A 17,838-nucleotide genomic window follows, 5' to 3' on the forward strand; every position below is an offset into this window, starting at 1 on the left:
CCAAGCTAAAAGCCTACTTTTCAATGCCTAACGCCCACTCGCCATAAAATTACGCATGTCCATTCTATCATTCTCTGCAAGAAACTCCCCAACCCCCGTGTATGTCTTGCCTGTCTGTCCAAATGAGACTGTAAGCTCTTCTGAGCAGGGACTATCTGTTTCATGTTGCATGCACAGCGCCGCACACACTTTTCAGAATTTGTGCAATAAGCTCTTGATCGAACCTTGATCTGTGTATCCGTACACTTCTCCAACTCTGCCCAGCTTTGGAGAGGGTGAACAACCTCTCTTGACGTAGTAGAGAAAGACAGACTGTTCACCCTCTCCAAGGTGAAGAGAGCGAGAGGGCATGCGCTAAAGTTAGACGGGAAAAGATTCCGTACACACGTAAGGAAGTTCTTCTTCACTCAGAGAGTGGTAGAAACCTGGAACGCTCTTCCGGAGGCTGTTATAGGGGAAAACACCCTTCAGGGATTCAAGAAAAGGTTGGATAAGTTCCTGCTGGGCACGATGGACCCAGCAGCGGCAAATCTTATGTCCTTATTAGAGAATGACACGGTGAAAAAATTGGTCCCCGTCACCGCCCCGTCCCCGTCTCACCATCCTCTGCACCGCCCCGTCACCGTCATTCCCTTCACCGCCCCGTCACCGCCACTGCCACCCCATTCACCGCCCCGTCACCGCCACTGCAACCCCATTCACCGCCCCGTCACCGTCACCGCTGCATACATAAAAGCCTCAAACGGGTACGATTTTATATACTTTTCTAATATCTCCCCTATGTATCTGCCATTGCCCCCCCCTGTGTCCATATACCATCCCCATGGCATGTCCCCTTTTTGTCTCTGTCCCTATGCCCCATGCACATAATTTCCCCTCTTTCTGTTACCTTCCTGTGTCCAGATTTCCCCTTTCTTCCTCTTCCATACCAGTGTGTCTCTTCTTTTCAACCCCATCTAGCTTTTTTCCCTCTTTCTTCCCCCCTCCTGCTTCTAACATCTGGCTCACCTGCCTGTCCTTCCCTTTCTTTCCTGCTGTGGGTTTTTCTTTCCGTTTTCATCACCTTGGCCCAGAATCCTTTTCCCTTTCACTCCCTCCTTACAGTCTGAGCCGGGAACACGGGTGATCGCACGGTCCTCGCAGCCCCCACCCGCCTGCCCAATCGATCCTAGTGTTTAGCCAGTTCTCTCCCTTCTCCTCACCTTATTTAGCAGGCTTTCTTTTTCAGCGACCTGCACGCTTTCCCAAAGAGCCGCACACGCGCGGCTGCTCAGTGTTCAATCTTCTGCTCTGCTGCAACTTCCTGTTTCCGGTTGCGTCAGAGCAGAAGATCGAAACTGAGCAGCAGCGGCTCTTTGATAGCGTGCGGGTCGCCGAAAAAGAAAATCTACAAACTAAGGTGAGGAGAAGGGAGAGAGCTGGCTAAACACTAGAATCGATTGGGCAGGCGGGTGTGAGCTGCGGGGACCGCGCGATCCTTCATGCCTCACTGCGGGGACAAGACCCATTCACCGTCCCGCGGGCGGTGAATGGCCTTGTCCCCGTCGCCGCAGCGACTGCTAGTTTTCTTCCCCGTTTTCGGCGGTGACCCGCGGCTGAAATGCGGTGGCTGCGGGTAAACCGCCACCGTGTCATTCTCTAGTCCTTATCACTGTTCTTGTCCTTTGTGCTATTTCTGCTCTCCCTTTAGAGATAATTCTGTTAACCGTTAACCGCATCGAACTACCAGATGTATAGAGGTATATAAATAAAATGATCTATGTTATAGAACTGAGTTAAGGAGTTAAGATACAGAATTGTCGTGAAAGGGATTTGTTTAGAAAATTACTTAAGACGTAATTATTTATACATGTCTTTCTCTAGAAATAATTTTCTTCTCTGGTAGAGCTGATGAACTACTCATGATCGTTATTACGCAAAGTTATGGTATCATTTGGCAGCCATGATTTTTAAGGTTTGTTTGTATGTTTATTTTATCCTGTTTTTGGTTTTAAAACTACGTGTGTAAATTATGTAAACTGTTTAATTGTAAACGGTATAGAAATTTTTAAAATAAATAGTCCGTTCAACTTTTGGCCAACGGAGACACCCAGCAACGCCTGGGAAGATACGTAGGCCTTTAAAAAAAGATCTAAAATCGCCTATTAAAATTTTTTTAGATCCGAGGGGTAGAGGCAAGACATTCCATGAAAAAAGTGCTCTGCATAAGAAAGGAAAGAGTCTCATCACCTCCAGATGAGAGCAAGGAAGAGGCAGGATTGCGAGGCGATGTCCAAACAATGAACGTAGGGCTCGAGTTGGTGTGGAAGGAGAGATCAGGAAGGAGAAGTAGGATGGGTTCAGCGTGAGAAGAACCTTGTGTGTTAAGGTCAAAATTTTTAATTGAATCCTGTAATTGACAGGCAGCAATGGTGGAGTGACACGATTGCATTGGTCATGCACGTATCAGAAGTTCATTGCCTCATCCGTACACTAACATCCATGTACTGGCTACCCATCCTAAAAAGATGCATCTTTAAAGACTTAGTGCTAGCTTTCAAGACTTTCCACAAAATGACACCAATTACATAGCGTCAAAACTTCAAAATTACATCCCCAACCGATCACTGACATCCCAAACAGAAAAACGGCTGGTCCTGCCACCAGGCCGCTCTCACTCATGTCCGAGACAGCCCGAAGACGCTCATATTCTCATTATATACTCAGAATGTGGTACACCATCCCCCCATCCATTAGATCACAAGACAGTCTTTGGAACTTCAGAAAGTCCGTGACAACCTTCCTCTTTACAAACCCAGCTCCTTGAAGACCCACGTCTACACCCCGGACGGATGGGATCCCAAAGACACCACCCAATATACCACACGGAATCTCGCTAAAACTCACACGCCACCGCGAATATAACCTGAATTACTACCACATTCTCTGACAACAAAGATGCACCCACCTGCAAAGAAGAGCTACTTCACGTCCTAGTCTATCGACACTGAAAATGCTGCAATTTCAACCACCCTATGGCCACTAAGTCTGCATTTGTAAGTCTGCATGTTATGTCTAGACTGTAATTGCTGTAATCTAAACCCTTGTCCTTGCTGTAAAGTCCACTGCCATTGGGTAGGATTCGCTTGAGTACATTCGTTCTATATAGGCGTTCGTTTGATATCTTTTATGCGGTTTGTCTCATACCTTAACCACCATGGACCCCCTGAGGAAGGCGTGTTATCCGAAACACGGACCGTGTCGGGTCCCTTGGTTGGTAATAAGGTTGTATATTTTGCTGCATTTTCTCAATTAATAAACGACGCCTGCATCTTGTACATTATCTGCAGTTTGTTTGTTGTTCTTCGGTAAAGTCTATGTCTTCACTAAAATTTGTCCTACCCATACTATGAATGTACTCCTGTAACCCGTTCTGGGCTCCTTTGGGAGGACGGCTAAATAAATAAATAAATGATTTGATAGTATGATTTATCTAAAATCCTTTTTGACACAAATCAAATCACTTAACCTGCATAATCTGAAGGCACAAACTGCAGTCCCCCAGCCTCTGCTGCTTTGAACTCAGGAGAGGGGGGGGATGAAAGCCAGTTTCAGATGGGGTCAAAACGCTCATTTACCTGCACAGATCCTTTTCATAAAATTCCCTGCAATATTTCTTAAGTTTAAACTCTGCTGAACTCTCACTAAGAAGATTTTAAGATTCTGGAAAAAGGACTCGGGCCTCCCCCTTCATTTCCAGGATGCAGAGAGACTTTTCAGGAAAGCCACAATAACGGAGTCGGTGTCCAAAGAGTGGTTCACTGGAATTAAAGGCTGCAGCCAGACAGCAACAAGGGATGGAGGACTGCGGGGTGACAGGGAAAAGATTTATTGGCAAAGCGGCAACGAACAAGGGACCAGATGCATGGAAGATGTGGCAGTTAAGTCCACATCACCCAGAGACCTTGGGCCGGGTGAGAACTCTCTCCCCTGACAGGATGGATTTCACGATAAGAAAAAGGGGTAAGTAACACATTAATGTGTCACTCCAAAGCACTTCAAGCCATGCTGGTTTGGACTGATTCAATAGGCAATATGGGTACAGCAAGGGCAAAGACTAGGGGTGCCTGACCCCAAGAGCTGTTGTCCAAAAGAGGTCTCTTACTGAATAACACCCCCTCCCCACTTGTTACAAAGCCGTAGCGTAATTTTTAGTGCTCCGACTCTCATAGAATTTCTATACGTGTAGGAGCTGTGACCGCCGCGCTTGGCGCTAAAAACCGCACTATGCTTTTGTTAAAGGGGGTAAGTGAGCCATCACACATGGTGCTCACTGCAGGTAGCTTGTACCCTGCAGGCTGCAACGGTCTTAGCAGTGTCTGTGGGTCGTGCAAGGCATTTCTCTGAGGGCTCAGCTCTTTTATACAGCGAGAAATTCAACCCAGGGTCTTGCTGACTTATAGTGCATTGTATTAGCATTAACATTTTGTTGAAATAAATAGGCGTAGATTATGGAATACTCAAAAATCTGGCCAAAGGTCTTTGCTAGGAGAGATCGGAACCCTGTGTGCTCCCACCCCTGCTATAGTTTCTCCTGGTTACCTGCTTTTAGAGAATGACCTGGGGGACATATTTGTCCCCGCGGGAACGCATTTTCCCGTCCCGTCGAGTTCTTTTCCGGTCCCTGCCCCATTCCTGCAAGCTCCGTCCTCACCTGCACAGGCCTCAAACACTTTAAAATCATGTGGTTAAGGCAGAGCTTACAGGAATGGGACAGGGACAAAACACCCGGGGACAGGACGGGGAAATTGAGTTTCTGTGGGGACGGGAACAAATTTGTCCCCGTGTCATCCTCTACACTGCACCACTCTAGAAAAGAAAATGTAGTAAAAGTGAGCCAAGTAAAGGACAATCAAGCCATTGTGACATCACTGATGAGGTTGGCTCTTATTGGTGGAATGAGGCGTTATGATGTCACAATACCAGCTCTGGTTCTCAGAGGCTGAAACTTTTTAACTATTTATTCATTCAATTTTCTCTACTGTTCTCCCAAGTAGAGAATGACTGTGGGAACTCATTTTCCCATCCTGTCCCCGGCGAGTTCTTTTCCTGTCCCTGCCTCATTCCTGCAAGCTCCATCCTCATCCGCGCAAGCCTCAAACACTTTAAAACCATAAGTGTTTGAGGCTTGTGTGGTTAAGGCAGAGCTTAGAGGAATGGGACAGGGACAAAACCCACAGAGACAGTACAGGGAAATTGAGTTCCTGCGGGGACAGGGACAAATTTGTCCCCATGTCATTCTCTACCTGCTTTCTCCTTGTACGATAGGCTGGCGAGGGCATAGTCTTACCTGGCACTTCTCACAGCAGATACCACTGGAGGAACACTTGGCCCCTGGGACAAGTTTGCAAGTAGTAGCATTGCAGCAGGGGTCCTTGCATACCTGCAGAGAGAACAAGAAGTGGAGTGAGGAGAGAGATGGATATGACTCCCGACAGCCAAACGTCCTGCAGACGCAGCCCTTACCTCCGTCAGCCCGCAGTCACACTCCTCCCCTACCTCCACAAAGAGGTTGCCACAGCGCTGGGCTCCAAAGATGCGCTGGGCTTCCGGCACGTTGAAGAGGCACATGCCTCCACCCTGACGCAGGCTGGTTTCTAAATCAGACCGGCTGCAGCTGCTGAAGCCCAGGCCAGGCAAGAACCTGAAAAAAAAGAGGAATCTAGGGTCAGCAGGACACAGGGTATATGTAATAAGAAAGAAAGACTAGGGGACACTTGATGAAACTGCAGGAAAATATTTTTAAAACCAATAGAAGGAAATATTTTTTTCACGGGTTGCCAGAAGTTGTAGTAAAAGCAGATAATTTGGTTTTAAGAAAGTTTAAGATAGTAGATAGTTTGGTTTTAAGAAAGGTTTAGACAAATTCCTGGAGGGTGCCAGACACCGCGCTCCAAAGAGAAAAGAAACCCGCTGAATTCAAATCCAGTGAACACCTGCAGCCTTTGCTCCCATCCCCGGTGGAGAGATGAGTTCAAGTCTTCAGGAAGCTCACGTGCAAAAAAAAAACAACTATAGAGGGCTCCTGAACAGCCTCAAAATACTTACAGAATTCAGGAAATCCTGGGCTCGGTGGGAAAGGGGAGGATGAGGCCTAGGAGCCTTAGCAGAGCAGGAGGCAGAAGCCGTGTACGCATTAGGGCAGTTTTCTAATCTGGCCTGCCGAGTTTGCCTGCGTTTTCCCAGTTGGCGGCCAGACAGCGGGCCTCCCCCAGAGAGCACGAAGCGGAAGAAGCCCTGCAGGCTCACAATATCTAATGTACCTGGGGCAATGGGGGGATTAAGTGACTTGCCCAGGGTCACAAAGAGCAGCGGGGGTTTGAACCCACAACCTCAGGGTGCTGAGGCTGTAGCTTTAACCACTGCACCACTCTAGAAATCAAAATGTAGTAGAAGTGAGCCAAGTAAAGGTCAATGAAGCCATTGTGACATCACCGATGAAGTTGGCTCTTATTGGTGGAATGAGGCATTATGATGTCATAATATCAGCTCTGGTTATCAAGGGCTGAAACTTGTCACGCTATTTAGTTATTCAATTTTCTATACTGGGGAACTCAGAATGGTTTTACATTCATTTATTCAGGTACTGGAGCATTTTGCCTTATCTGTCTTGGTGGGCTCACAATCTATCTCATTTACCTGGGGCAATGGAGGGCTTAAGTGACTTGCCCAGGGTCACGAGGACCAGTGTGGGTGTGAATCCATAACCCCAGGGTGCTGAGGCCCAAGCCTCCTCGGGCCCAAGCCTGGTCACAGCTTTCACACACAGCGTTAGCGTCCTCAAATTTAAAGTGACAAAGGGGAAGATGAGAGGCCCACAGTTCGCTGAAAAGGAAGCTCAATTCCTCTCAGGCTGCTCCTGTACAGGTAGGTGCGTGACTGACCGTGCCCACTTAACTCCAGTATGGCTTCCTTGGCACGGCATCGGCACCGCTAATTCTTCACCAGTGAGTCACTGTATGCTCAGCTCCCAGAAGGCGTGGGGGGGTGGGGGAAGAGAATACGGTAAGTTCAGATAGATTCATTACATCAGCATCACCTTTCAGCCCTGCACCGAAGCATTTCACGGGGAGGGGAGGTGGGGGGGACCTCACCTGGCAGGCGGCAAGGCTTCTTAACAGCACACACAAAGCGCTCTGGACAAGAGAGCAGTAACTCACACGTTCATGCTGGGAATTGTGCATGTATGCACTACTGATCACTTTGAATTGGAATTTCCGTGCGCACCTTGTATGGCGCGAGCAATAAGATGTTCAGCTTTTAGCAAGGGGGGCGGAAAAAAACCTTATTAATTCAAAACAAGCCCCACACGGACAAACGATACACCCCCCCAACACTACAAGGCCTGAAAACATACAACCAACAGCATTCACACTCCCCAAAAGAAAACGGGAGTGTGAATGCTGTTGGTTGTATGTTTAGGTGTCGGGACAAAGGCGCGCGCCGAAGCAAATTACTGTTTTAAAGGGCTCCAACGGGGGGGGGGTAGGGGGGAAACCCCCCCCCCACACTTTACTTTATACAGATTGCGCCGCGTTGTGGGGGGTTTGGGGGGTTGTGACCCCCCACATTTTACTGAAAACTTCACTTTTTCCCTAAAAAACAGGTTACAACCCCCCAAACCCCCCACAACGCCGCCGCGATCTGTATTAAGTAAAGTGGGGGGGGGTTTCCCAACAAACCCCCCCCGTCAGAGCCCCTAAAAACGCTCAGTTGTCGGAGCACGCCTTTGTCTTCGGCGGTTTTGTTTATGAACCGTATGTTTAAGGCCTTGTAGTGCGGTTGGGTGTGTGTATCGTTTGTCCGTGTGGGGCTTGTTTTGAGTTAATAAGGGATATATTCGGGCCCTAATCCTTGAGTACTATTTCCGGGGGAGAAAACCCCATTTTGAAACATTTTCAGGGTCTCTGGATTTTAAGATATTTTGTTTTACTTATCAATAAGGAAAAATGGGGTAAATCAAAGGCCTAGTCTTTCTGGCCAATTGGTTAATTAGATTATCCCAGAATAGTAGACGATTCAGATAAATTTCAAGTACTTCTATAAAAGAGAAGAAAAAAAAAATGCAAAGAGGAAGTTTTTTTCCCCACAGTGAAAGTTTAAAAATCTTCCAGCTCATAGAAAATCTGTAATTTATAAAAGTGAATCAAAAGGCCGCTTAGATTTTTTCGACCATCTTTCAGGGTATTTTTTTTTTTTTTTTTGGGGGGGGGGGGAGTAATAAGTTAAGTTTTGAAGTGTCCCTTGCATTCCCAGGTCTTTCCTGCAGATTACTTAGCATCTCCAGCAGACTAAACATGTTTTTTTTCCATCGTCGGAAGCTTGGGGGGAAAATATTTTGGTTTCGCTTGTTAGGAATAAATGAGAGACAGCCCGCGGTTTCAAAGGGCAAAAGCCCCATCCCACTCCATCAGTGGAAACTTTTCATTGAAAGAAGTCGCCTCACCTAAGGTTTCTCTCTTTTGCGGCCGAAACTATGTTGGACTTGGGCTGCTCAATTTGTTGATTTTAAAACATCACCGAATTCCCAAACTAATAAATTCAGGACAGGATGAAAAATGCGGGGGGGGGGAGGGAAGGAGGGGCTTCAAAACTCTTGCAACGCTTAAATTTTGAAGTGGGGGGGACTTTAAACCTTTTGCAACGCTTAAATGTTGAAACGGGGGGCTTTAAAGCTTTTGCAACACAAATGTTAAAGCTGGGGGGGGGCTTTAAACCTTTTGCAACACTTAAATGTTGAAGCTGGGGGGGCCTTAAAACTTTTGCAACACTTAAATGTTGAAGCTGAGGGGGGGGCTTTAAAACTTTTGCAACACTTAAATGTTGAAGCTGGGGGGGCCTTAAAACTTTTGCAACGCTTAAATGTTGAAGCGGGGGGCCTTAAAACTTTTGCAACACTTAAATGTTGAAGCTGGGGGGGCTTTAAAACTTTTGCAACGCTTAAATGTTGAAGTGGGGAGAACTTTAAAACTTTTGCAACACAAATGTTGAAGCTGGGGGGGCTTTAAAGCTTTTGCAAAACAAATGTTGAAGCTGGGGGGGCTTTAAAACTTTTGCAACACAAATGTTAAAGCTGGGGGGGGCTTTAAAACTTTTGCAACACAAATGTTAAAGCTGGGGGGGGGGGCTTTAAAACTTTTGCAACACAAATGTTAAAGCTGGGGGGGGCTTTAAAACTTTTGCAACACAAATGTTAAAGCTGGGGGGGGCTTTAAAACTTTTGCAACACAAATGTTGAAGCTGGGGGGGCTTTAAAACTTTTGCAACGCTTAAATGTTGAAGTTTAACAGCGAATAAACTGGGGGGGGGGGAGCAAGTTTTCCGCCTGCAAAGCCTCTTGCAAGAGTTCTCTTTCTGCCCCTGACCCACGGAGCTCACCTGGGGTTGCTGGAGTTCCAGTACACGGCATGGCGCAGGCTGCAGACCCTCCGGATCCCCTCCAAGACCAGGCTCAGCCACACCAGCTCCCACTGCATGACTCGCCCCGGCCTCGCGCTACGCCTCACTGCGCTCGTGCGGGCCGAGGGAGGAGGAGGGGAGGCCGGCCACGCCCCCCGGAACCCAGCTGGCAGCCAATCGGAAGGCGGGAGCAGCACTCCCCCAAATTCGGCCTGCACTAACCCTTTCTCGCCATCCCCTGCAAAGGAGAAGCCACAGCCCGACCTGGAATCGGTTAAAATCCAGCCCCTCAAGACATAATAAACATCTCACTGTAGCCATCAGAGCTGCCAAGTCACCCCCCCCAGGGCAAAAATGAAGGAGGGGGGGGGCAACTCCTAGGTCCTGATTTGCCACTACACATCAACTCATTCAAAAATTACTTTTTCCATGCACAAAACACAGACAGATTTTCACCAAATTCACAACCAGATATCACAAATTGGAAATGTGAATCTGCCAAATTATAAGTTATAAATTATAAGTTTAAAAATGAATAAAGATAAAAAAAAAAAAATCTGCCAAATTAAACTGGGAACTGGAGTATTGGAGAAATTTAAAAAACAATTAAAAAACCCCAGAGATGTGTTTTAATTTTGTGCTGACAAAACAAAACTGCAGATCTGTACAAGACGCAGGCAAAATGTATTGTGACAAAATAATTATATGCAAACCCTTTTACCAATCAAGGGACCCGACACGGTCCGTGTTTCGGACAAACCTTCGTCAGGGGTCCATGGTAAAAAAAGGGGATAACAAGAAAAGTCACAAAAAATTGTAGAGTAGCAGCAAAGTATCAGCGACATCAAAAATCGCCACTGCAATGAGCCGTCGCAAAAAATTTTCCTTTGAAATACATTTCTGTTATTCAACAGTGCGCCTCTTCTTTTAATAAGGGCTAGATGGAATTTCTGATTTTTGAAATGATAACAATTATGCAAAATGATTAACAAATCATTGTGTTTCCATGTCCTGTCATTGAAATTTCACAATTAAAAAAAATAATAATAATTTTGTGCTGAGCACAATCAGTGGCCCAACCCCCACAATTAACATTGCCCTGGCCTTACCAGCTGATGACCACCTTCTGCCCCTCAGGTCCAGGGGCCAGAACTCGCCCAAGCTGCTGCAGCCCCCACCCCGTGCCTGCTCGGCTTTCACTAATGTCCAAATAGCCACGGAAGAACTGGTCTATTACCACGAAACGTTGGTTGAATACACTGTTTTGTGATTTGTCTCACCCCCATTTTTTTTTTTTTTTTTTTTGCTTACTCAACTGGTGAAAGTATTTTATGCCAATGATGTCCAGTTGGGTAGAGCTAGCTGCATAATGGTTCACCTGTGACCTGAGGCTTTTTCTGTCATCTCTGTAGGCGTCTGGTGGGAGAACATATTTTGCAGTTTGTTTAAGTGGAGAGGAATTGCATTGGGCAACATATTCCCATTAATAAAGTCAGACTAAAACACTTTTTCACTCTTTGTTGTCTGGACATTTTGCTTTTCCGTCATCTTGGTCCCAGTTTCTCTTTTCTGCTTTCATGTTAGTCTTCTGCTAATTCTCTTTCTAGCGTCTGCTGTCCATTTTCATTTATTCTCTCTTCTCTCTTGTTTCATTCCCTCACTACATCTAATATATTCATTCTTCCTTTTCAGTTACTTCCCTTTTTTTATCTTTTCCATTCTTTTTCACTCAGAGGGTGGTGGATACCTGGAATGCGCTTCCGGAGGTTGTGATAGGACAGAGTACACTGTGGGGTTTTAAAGAAGGATTGGATAAATTCCTGAAGGATAGGGGGATTGAGGGATACAGATAGAGGTGGAGATAGGTTATAGAAAGAGTAATGGGGATTAAAGGGTTTAGACAAGGATCACCTTACAGGTCATGGACCTGGTGGGCTGCCGTGGGTGGGGACTGCTGGGCGCGATGGACCTCTGGTCTGACACAGCAGAGGCAACTTCTTATGTTCTTATCCATCCAAATTTCACCCTTTCTCCTTTTTAATTTTCAGCTACCTATCAATTTTCCATCTACTAGCTCTCCCATCTTTAACAGCTTCCTATTTTCTTCCATCTAATCCCCATGACCACATTTCTACCTCTGTACTAGTGCTGCCTGATTCACAATTCGAATCGGTTCACCGATTCACTTCGGGTGAATTGATTCGAATTGGTTCAAAACAAAAAAAAAAACCCAGCTTCCCGATTCGCCTGACCCTCCCCCCTCGCCCCCTAAAGCAGGAGCGGCAGATGCCGCACCTGCTTTAGAAGGCGAGGGGGGAGGGTCAGTCGGGAAGTGCTGCTGTCGGCTTCCCCCTCCCGGCGTCCGGCTTACGGCTCCCACCCCCTCGGCCTTCCGCTCCCCCCGGCCTCCCCGCATTGTTTACCTTCCAGCCAGAACAGCCTGCAAGCAAGATTGCGGTGTTAGCAATCTTAGTACTGCTTCAGAGCTGGTTCTTTCGTTGCGGTCCCACCCTCTTCTTTGAAGAATGCTGGTGTAGAAGGACTGAGGTTGAAACAGACACTACAGAATGACAGTCTCTGGTATCCAGAGCAGATATTGTGATGTCATAATGCCTCATTCCACCAGTGCCTAAGAGCCAATCACATCAGTGATGTCACAATGGCTTCATTAGCCTTGGCTCCCATAAGAATCAGAGTATGAATGGCCACAACCACTGACCCGCAAGCTTTGCTTTGAAGAATGCTGTTGTAGAAGGACCGAGGTTGAAATAGACATTAGAAAATGACATGGGATTATTTCCCGCGGTTATCCGCGGGGACGGGAACGGTGATTAATTTTGTCACCGTGTCATTCTCTATAGAGACGTTTAAATGCCTATGTGGTGTAAATGCACATGAGTCAAATCTCCGTTAAAGTGTGTTACAATTTTTAACACACGTTAAATATTTAACGTTAATCACGCCGTTAACATGTTAAATATGCAGCCCTAGCAAATAAGTAAGATAAATTGATAATTGGGGCATAAAAGGCATTAATATGCAATGAAAGCATTCAAATTTTTATCAGAGCTCTTAAATATATTTTAGGGAATTTGTGTATTTTTACATAATTCTGAGAAATTTCCTAAGTAAATAACATATTATACAAAATTTAAAGCTAGTCGTTGCTTTTCCACATAAAATTGTACCATTTTGTCACTAGTGCTTTTTAAAAATTATGACAACTCCAATACTGGCACCCCCCCCTATTCCCTATAAACTTCGATTACAGCTGGAGAGGGGGCAAGGGGGGGGGATTTCCCAGGGTAATTTCAGCCCAGGCAGGAATAAATACAGACGACATGTCCCTATTTTAAGGTGTCACGTGTTAATTTAGGGAGTGAGGTAAGGCAAGGCCCCTGTATAACAATCATCTCTACTTACTACAGGGATAAAGAGGAGGTTATAAAGGGAACACAGCCCCCCCTCCTTCTCTTAGGAAAAAGGAATGTTCTCCTAGGACAAGCAGGATGAGTCAGCCACATATGGGTGTTGTCCCAACACCTCCCAATTTGTGGATAAGCTCTCCAATAGCTCAGAGAGATTTTTTTTTTTTTTTTTTTCTCTGAGCACGTGCAGTGCCCGGGCCCCACTGGGCATGCCCGAGCCCTACCCATTTCCCCCTGCTTCCCCCTAATCCCCAGGATGTTCCTAGCTGTGGCCGGGTCGGCCGTATGGGGAGGTGGGTGGGTTGTGTGGCTGACTATCCTGCTGTCCATGGAGAACCTACGTTACAGGTAAGTAACTACACTTTCTCCTAGGACAAGCAGGATGAGTCAGCCACATATGGGTGACTCCCTAGCCGAGGGATGTACCGACTGGACCTGCGCCTTAGCGCTTTGTGCATCCCTCGCCTGGCTGTGGAGGCCGAGCCGGGCAGGGTAATCAGGCAAAGCAGGTAAAGTTGTGGAAACAAGGTTTTAGATAAAGTGCTGTGTTAACTGAGCAATAATACTCACAGAACAGTGAACTGGTCAATGACAATCAATGGACAGTGAGAAACCAACTGGTCAAAAGTGACAATTCGTACTTGCCTGTGAGAATTCATACTTGCCTATTCCACATTCAGTCTAGACAGGAGTGCTGGAAGACCTACTTAATTCACAGAACAGCGAAACTGGTCAATGACAATCAATGAACAGTGAGAAAACCAACTAGTCAACAGTGACAATTCGTAACTGGTCAACAGTGACAATTCGTACTTGCATATGAGAATTCATACTTGCCTATTCCACATTCAGACTAGACAGGAGTGCTGGAAGACCTACTTAACTCACAGAACAGCGAAAACTGGTCAATGACAATCCATGAACAGTGAGAAGACCAACTGGTCAACGGTGACAATTTATAACTGGTCAGTAGTGACAATTCGTATTTGCATATGAGAATTCATACTTGCCTATTCCACCTTCAGACTAGACAGGATTGCTGGAAGACCTACTTAACTCACAGAACAGTGAAATTGGTCAATGACAATCAATGAACAGTGAGAAACCAACTGGTCAACAGTGACAAATCGTACTTGCATGTGAGAATTCATACTTGCCTATTCCACATTCAGTCTAGGAAGGAGTGCTGGAAGACCTACTTAATCAATATCTATAACACCCTACTTGAACAGTGTTTGTCAAAGCTGTGCTAGTGGTTGCTGTCCCTCCCGGGAGGGAACCTGTGCTTGGTGAAGGTGTGCATGGAGGACCAAGTGGCTGCATCGCAGATGTCCCCTATTGGTGTGTGGTGCAGATGTGCCGTTGTGTTGGCTATGGTTCTGCGCTGGTGGGCGTTGGCTCCCACCTGCGGTTGATGCTGCGCTTTTCTATAGGTGAAGGGGATGCACTCTTATATCCAGCGCGCGCGCCTGCGTTTCGTGGCCAGAAGACCTGGTCTGTTTTGGTCGTAGGAGACGAACAATTGAGGCTTGTCTAATCTGCTGCATAGTCAGGGCCCGCACACAGTCCAAGAGGTGTTGCTGAGGAGGCAGTGTGCCTCCCTGTGGGGAGATGTAGAGTGCCGGGAGGCGCGCTGAAGCCACCTTCGGCAAGAATCAGGGGTGGGTTCTGGGTACCACCCTGTTCTCATGAGGGAGTGTGAAGGTAGACACGATGGTCAGGGTTTTCCCAGCCAGGAATACGGGATCTGCCTCCCCCAAAGGTTTGAAGGGGTCGAGGTGAGATGATGCGGCACCAAGTTGAGGTCCCATCCGGGCGGTGGTGGTCTGACCGGAGGGTGCAGATTGGACAGTCCCTTCATGAAATTTTGTGATTACTGGATGCCTCGACACTGGTTTGCTGTCTAGGCCAGCGTGGTATGCTGTGATTGCACTTAGGTGGACCTTGATGAAAGTGGGTTTTAGGTCCCCCTGAGATAAGCTCAGTATGTACTGCAGGATGCCCGGTATGGGGCAGTTGTAGAGGTCTCGCTGCGTGTCTGTGCACTGGTAGCGGAACCTTCTCTCTTTCAACCCATAGCGTTTTCTGGATGAAGGTCTTCTGGCTGCCATAAGAGTGTGCTCCACGTCTTGTGGTAGGTACATCCTCTCATCATCCATGCGGTCAGGGCTAAGGAACGCGGGTCGTGGTGGAGGGGGTAATGAGAACTGCACTGATCGGGAGCGGGGAGAGGTGGGTGAACCGCTATCCCTTGCCGGAACGGGAACCATGGTTGCAGGAGCCCGAACAGGGCAATCATGATCACCGTTGCTCTGTCCTGAAGAATCTTCTGCAGGACTTAGGGTGTTCCAACTCACAGACAGACCGTCGGGGCTGAGACGGCGATGGGTTGATCTCTTTGCGCAGAAGGTCGAGTATTTTGAGTTCGGTTCGGTTGCAAACAGGTTGATGCTCGGTGTGCCTCAGGTGCTGAAGATCTTCTTCATCGCCGCTGGGTTGAGACACCACTCATCAGGATCCAGCAGGTGGCTGAGTCTTTCTGCCAGGTCGTTCTGCTCCCACAGGAGGTAAGTTGCCTGGATGGCGCATTGAATGGAGTCGGAGAACTCCCACATGTGGCAAGCTTCCTTGCATAGCGAGGTTGACCCTGTCCCTCCCTGTTTGCTGATATAGTGCGAGGCCACCTGGTTTTCTATTTGGGTGAGGACTGCCCTGCCTGTTTGAAGGTTTCGAGGGCATTCCCTAAGGCCCTGAGCTCCAGTGGGTGGGTGGTCAGAGGTTGGGTACACTGGTCCCAGTGACGTCAGAGGTGCCCTTTCAGGGATCACATGAGTAGTCTGGTGTGCTGCACAACAAAGAACGGAGCGTGCTGACGATGAGCTGCTGGCAGGGATGCACTGGGCCAGGGATGTCATGGCGTCGATCTGGTAGTCCCGTAGGACGTCCTTGGTCTGCGTGGTGTCGATGACTGCCCAGATGAACGATATCCCCTGGGTGGGTATCAGGTGGGATTTCATATAGTTGATGAGGAACCCCAGTTCTTGGAGGAGGGTTATGGTGGTTGACGGGGCTGCCAGCTGTCGAGATAAGATAGGATGCGCACCCCTTGAAGGCGAGGATGTGCCACTGCCACGCATCAATACTCGGGCTTTAACAGGGCCAAGACTGTACCCAGAGAGTGCATCTGGACCTTGTGTATGCATCTGTTGAGCTTACCGAGATCCAGGGACGAGCGTTGTCCTTGTCCATGGTGACGCGGGGGTTCCTGGAGTAGAAACCCCTTGGTGATCTCCTCTGTTCGTCTCCGCCTCTATTGATTCTGCCGAAGCAGGTCCTCTCCTTGCTGCAGGAAAGTTGGGTCGTCAGATGGAGGGTGCCCCGCCCACTCGGGGGGGGGGGGGCGGGAGTGGAGACGAATTCGGAATCCCTGCTTGATGATGCTGAGGGCCCACTGGTCAATAGTGATCCTGGGCCAAGCCTTCGCAGACAATCTGATCTTGCTGGGCTGGAGGGTGGTCAAGGTTCTGTTTTTGTCTTGGGGAGAGGGCTGCCCTTGGATGCCCCTGCCCCTCGGGCGGTGCTTGTTTGCGTAGCAGTTATGTTACTGTTGCGAGCGCTGGGGCACAGACTGCTGCCAGTGTGGACTGGCTCAGTTGTGAGCTGGAGTCTCTATTTTATTTTATTTTATTTATTTATTTCCTCTCACTGGCCTCCTGATAAAGCCGCATCTGGAACTGGAGCGCAGCAATTCGTGCGCTCAGCATTGCGCCCTCGAAGGTCTTTTTCCCCGTGGAAACAAGGGTTTTTCAGGTCCTTCCCTCACGGGGGTTGGGGGGGGGGTCGTGCTGCCCTGTTTCTCTTAAGCTACCGCAATGTCCATGTATGGCTGCTGCGGGTTGTCGAATCCCTGGGCTGGAAAGATCTGGTACTTCAATCCCAGTCTCCTTGATGTTGGTTGCCCTGAGGAGGGAGTCAGCTAAATCTCGTCTCTGCAGTCCAGGAGGTTCTTGTGGACTGGAATCGCCACTGCCTGCGTGAAGTACTGGTACTGGTAGTTCAGGCCTTGTAGTATTCTGTCTTGGGTACTTGTTGTCCACCCACGTGGATCTTGAAAAGGCTGTGAGTTTCTGGAGGGACTTGGGGTGAGTCCTCGTTTGTGGGGTTTGGTTTTTTTTTTTTTTTTTTTTAGTAAATATGTATTTATTTTTTGTGGGTGGTGACTCGGGGCATGGCTGGAGGCTGGTGTGTAGCTTGTTCCTCCGTTGCTTGGGTGCGTGGCATGCCACTGAACCGCGCCATGTATGTCCATGTGCGTGGCTCCCTCTAAAGGGGGACATAGTGGAGAGTGTAGCCCGCTGAGAGAGGAGTGGGTCAGCAGGAGGATTAACTGTGGCTGCTGGTCCCACCCCTGGTGGTTTGTAGGTTCATGTGCTGTTCCACTTGACTGGTTGGGTGGCTCCATGTACCCCACCGCCCTTCTCTGTCCTTCTTGAGAGGGGGGGAGAGCCTGCAAAGAAGGGGCAGGATGCACCCCTTCATCTGTGCCAGTGCACCTGGCTGCGTTTCCCACTGTGCCTGGAGGCAGAGAAAGAGGAGTGATAATGCCTCTTGAGTGGGCTTCTGCTGCTGTACTGCCTATTGTATATTAAATTGTACAACGCTGCATATGCCTTTCAGTGCTATAGAAATCATGAATAGTACAGAATCCCTCATGCTAGCTAGAAAAGCACTCTGCCTAGGTTTTAAGAAGAGCAAACAGCTTTTTAGACTGAGGAGTTTCAAGCCCCCACCCTTGGAGAGGCATGGTCTGACATGCTGCATCTCTAAAGATATCAGCACCCTGCTGAGAAAGGCAGACTCCTCGTTCCCAACCTGAGAGGGGGAGGGGGAAAGGTGTGAATTGTAGACTCTGCAGGACCCAAAGAGGGAAAGAAACATCGAGTTGGGTTTTTGTTTTTGTTTTTCAGCATGT

At 47.9% G+C, this 17,838-nt stretch overlaps 1 protein-coding gene across 6 annotated transcripts in view; it reads right to left on the reverse strand.

The window, feature by feature from the left end:
• The window catches only part of LOC117364211 (disintegrin and metalloproteinase domain-containing protein 15-like), a 48,722-nt gene that overhangs the window by 13,827 nt on the left and 17,057 nt on the right, over positions 1-17,838 (reverse strand). For all 6 annotated transcript variants that reach the window (XM_033953221.1, XM_033953219.1, XM_033953222.1 and 3 more), the window contains exons 2-3: positions 5,506-5,683; positions 5,330-5,422 (exon numbers count right to left, since the gene is read on the reverse strand). In XM_033953221.1, the coding sequence (XP_033809112.1) occupies positions 5,330-5,422; positions 5,506-5,683 (271 nt within the window). The remainder of the gene's footprint in view (positions 1-5,329; positions 5,423-5,505; positions 5,684-17,838) is intronic.

Source organism: Geotrypetes seraphini, chromosome 7 (genome assembly GCF_902459505.1).
Source record: "Geotrypetes seraphini chromosome 7, aGeoSer1.1, whole genome shotgun sequence".
Taxonomy (NCBI): domain Eukaryota; kingdom Metazoa; phylum Chordata; class Amphibia; order Gymnophiona; family Dermophiidae; genus Geotrypetes; species Geotrypetes seraphini.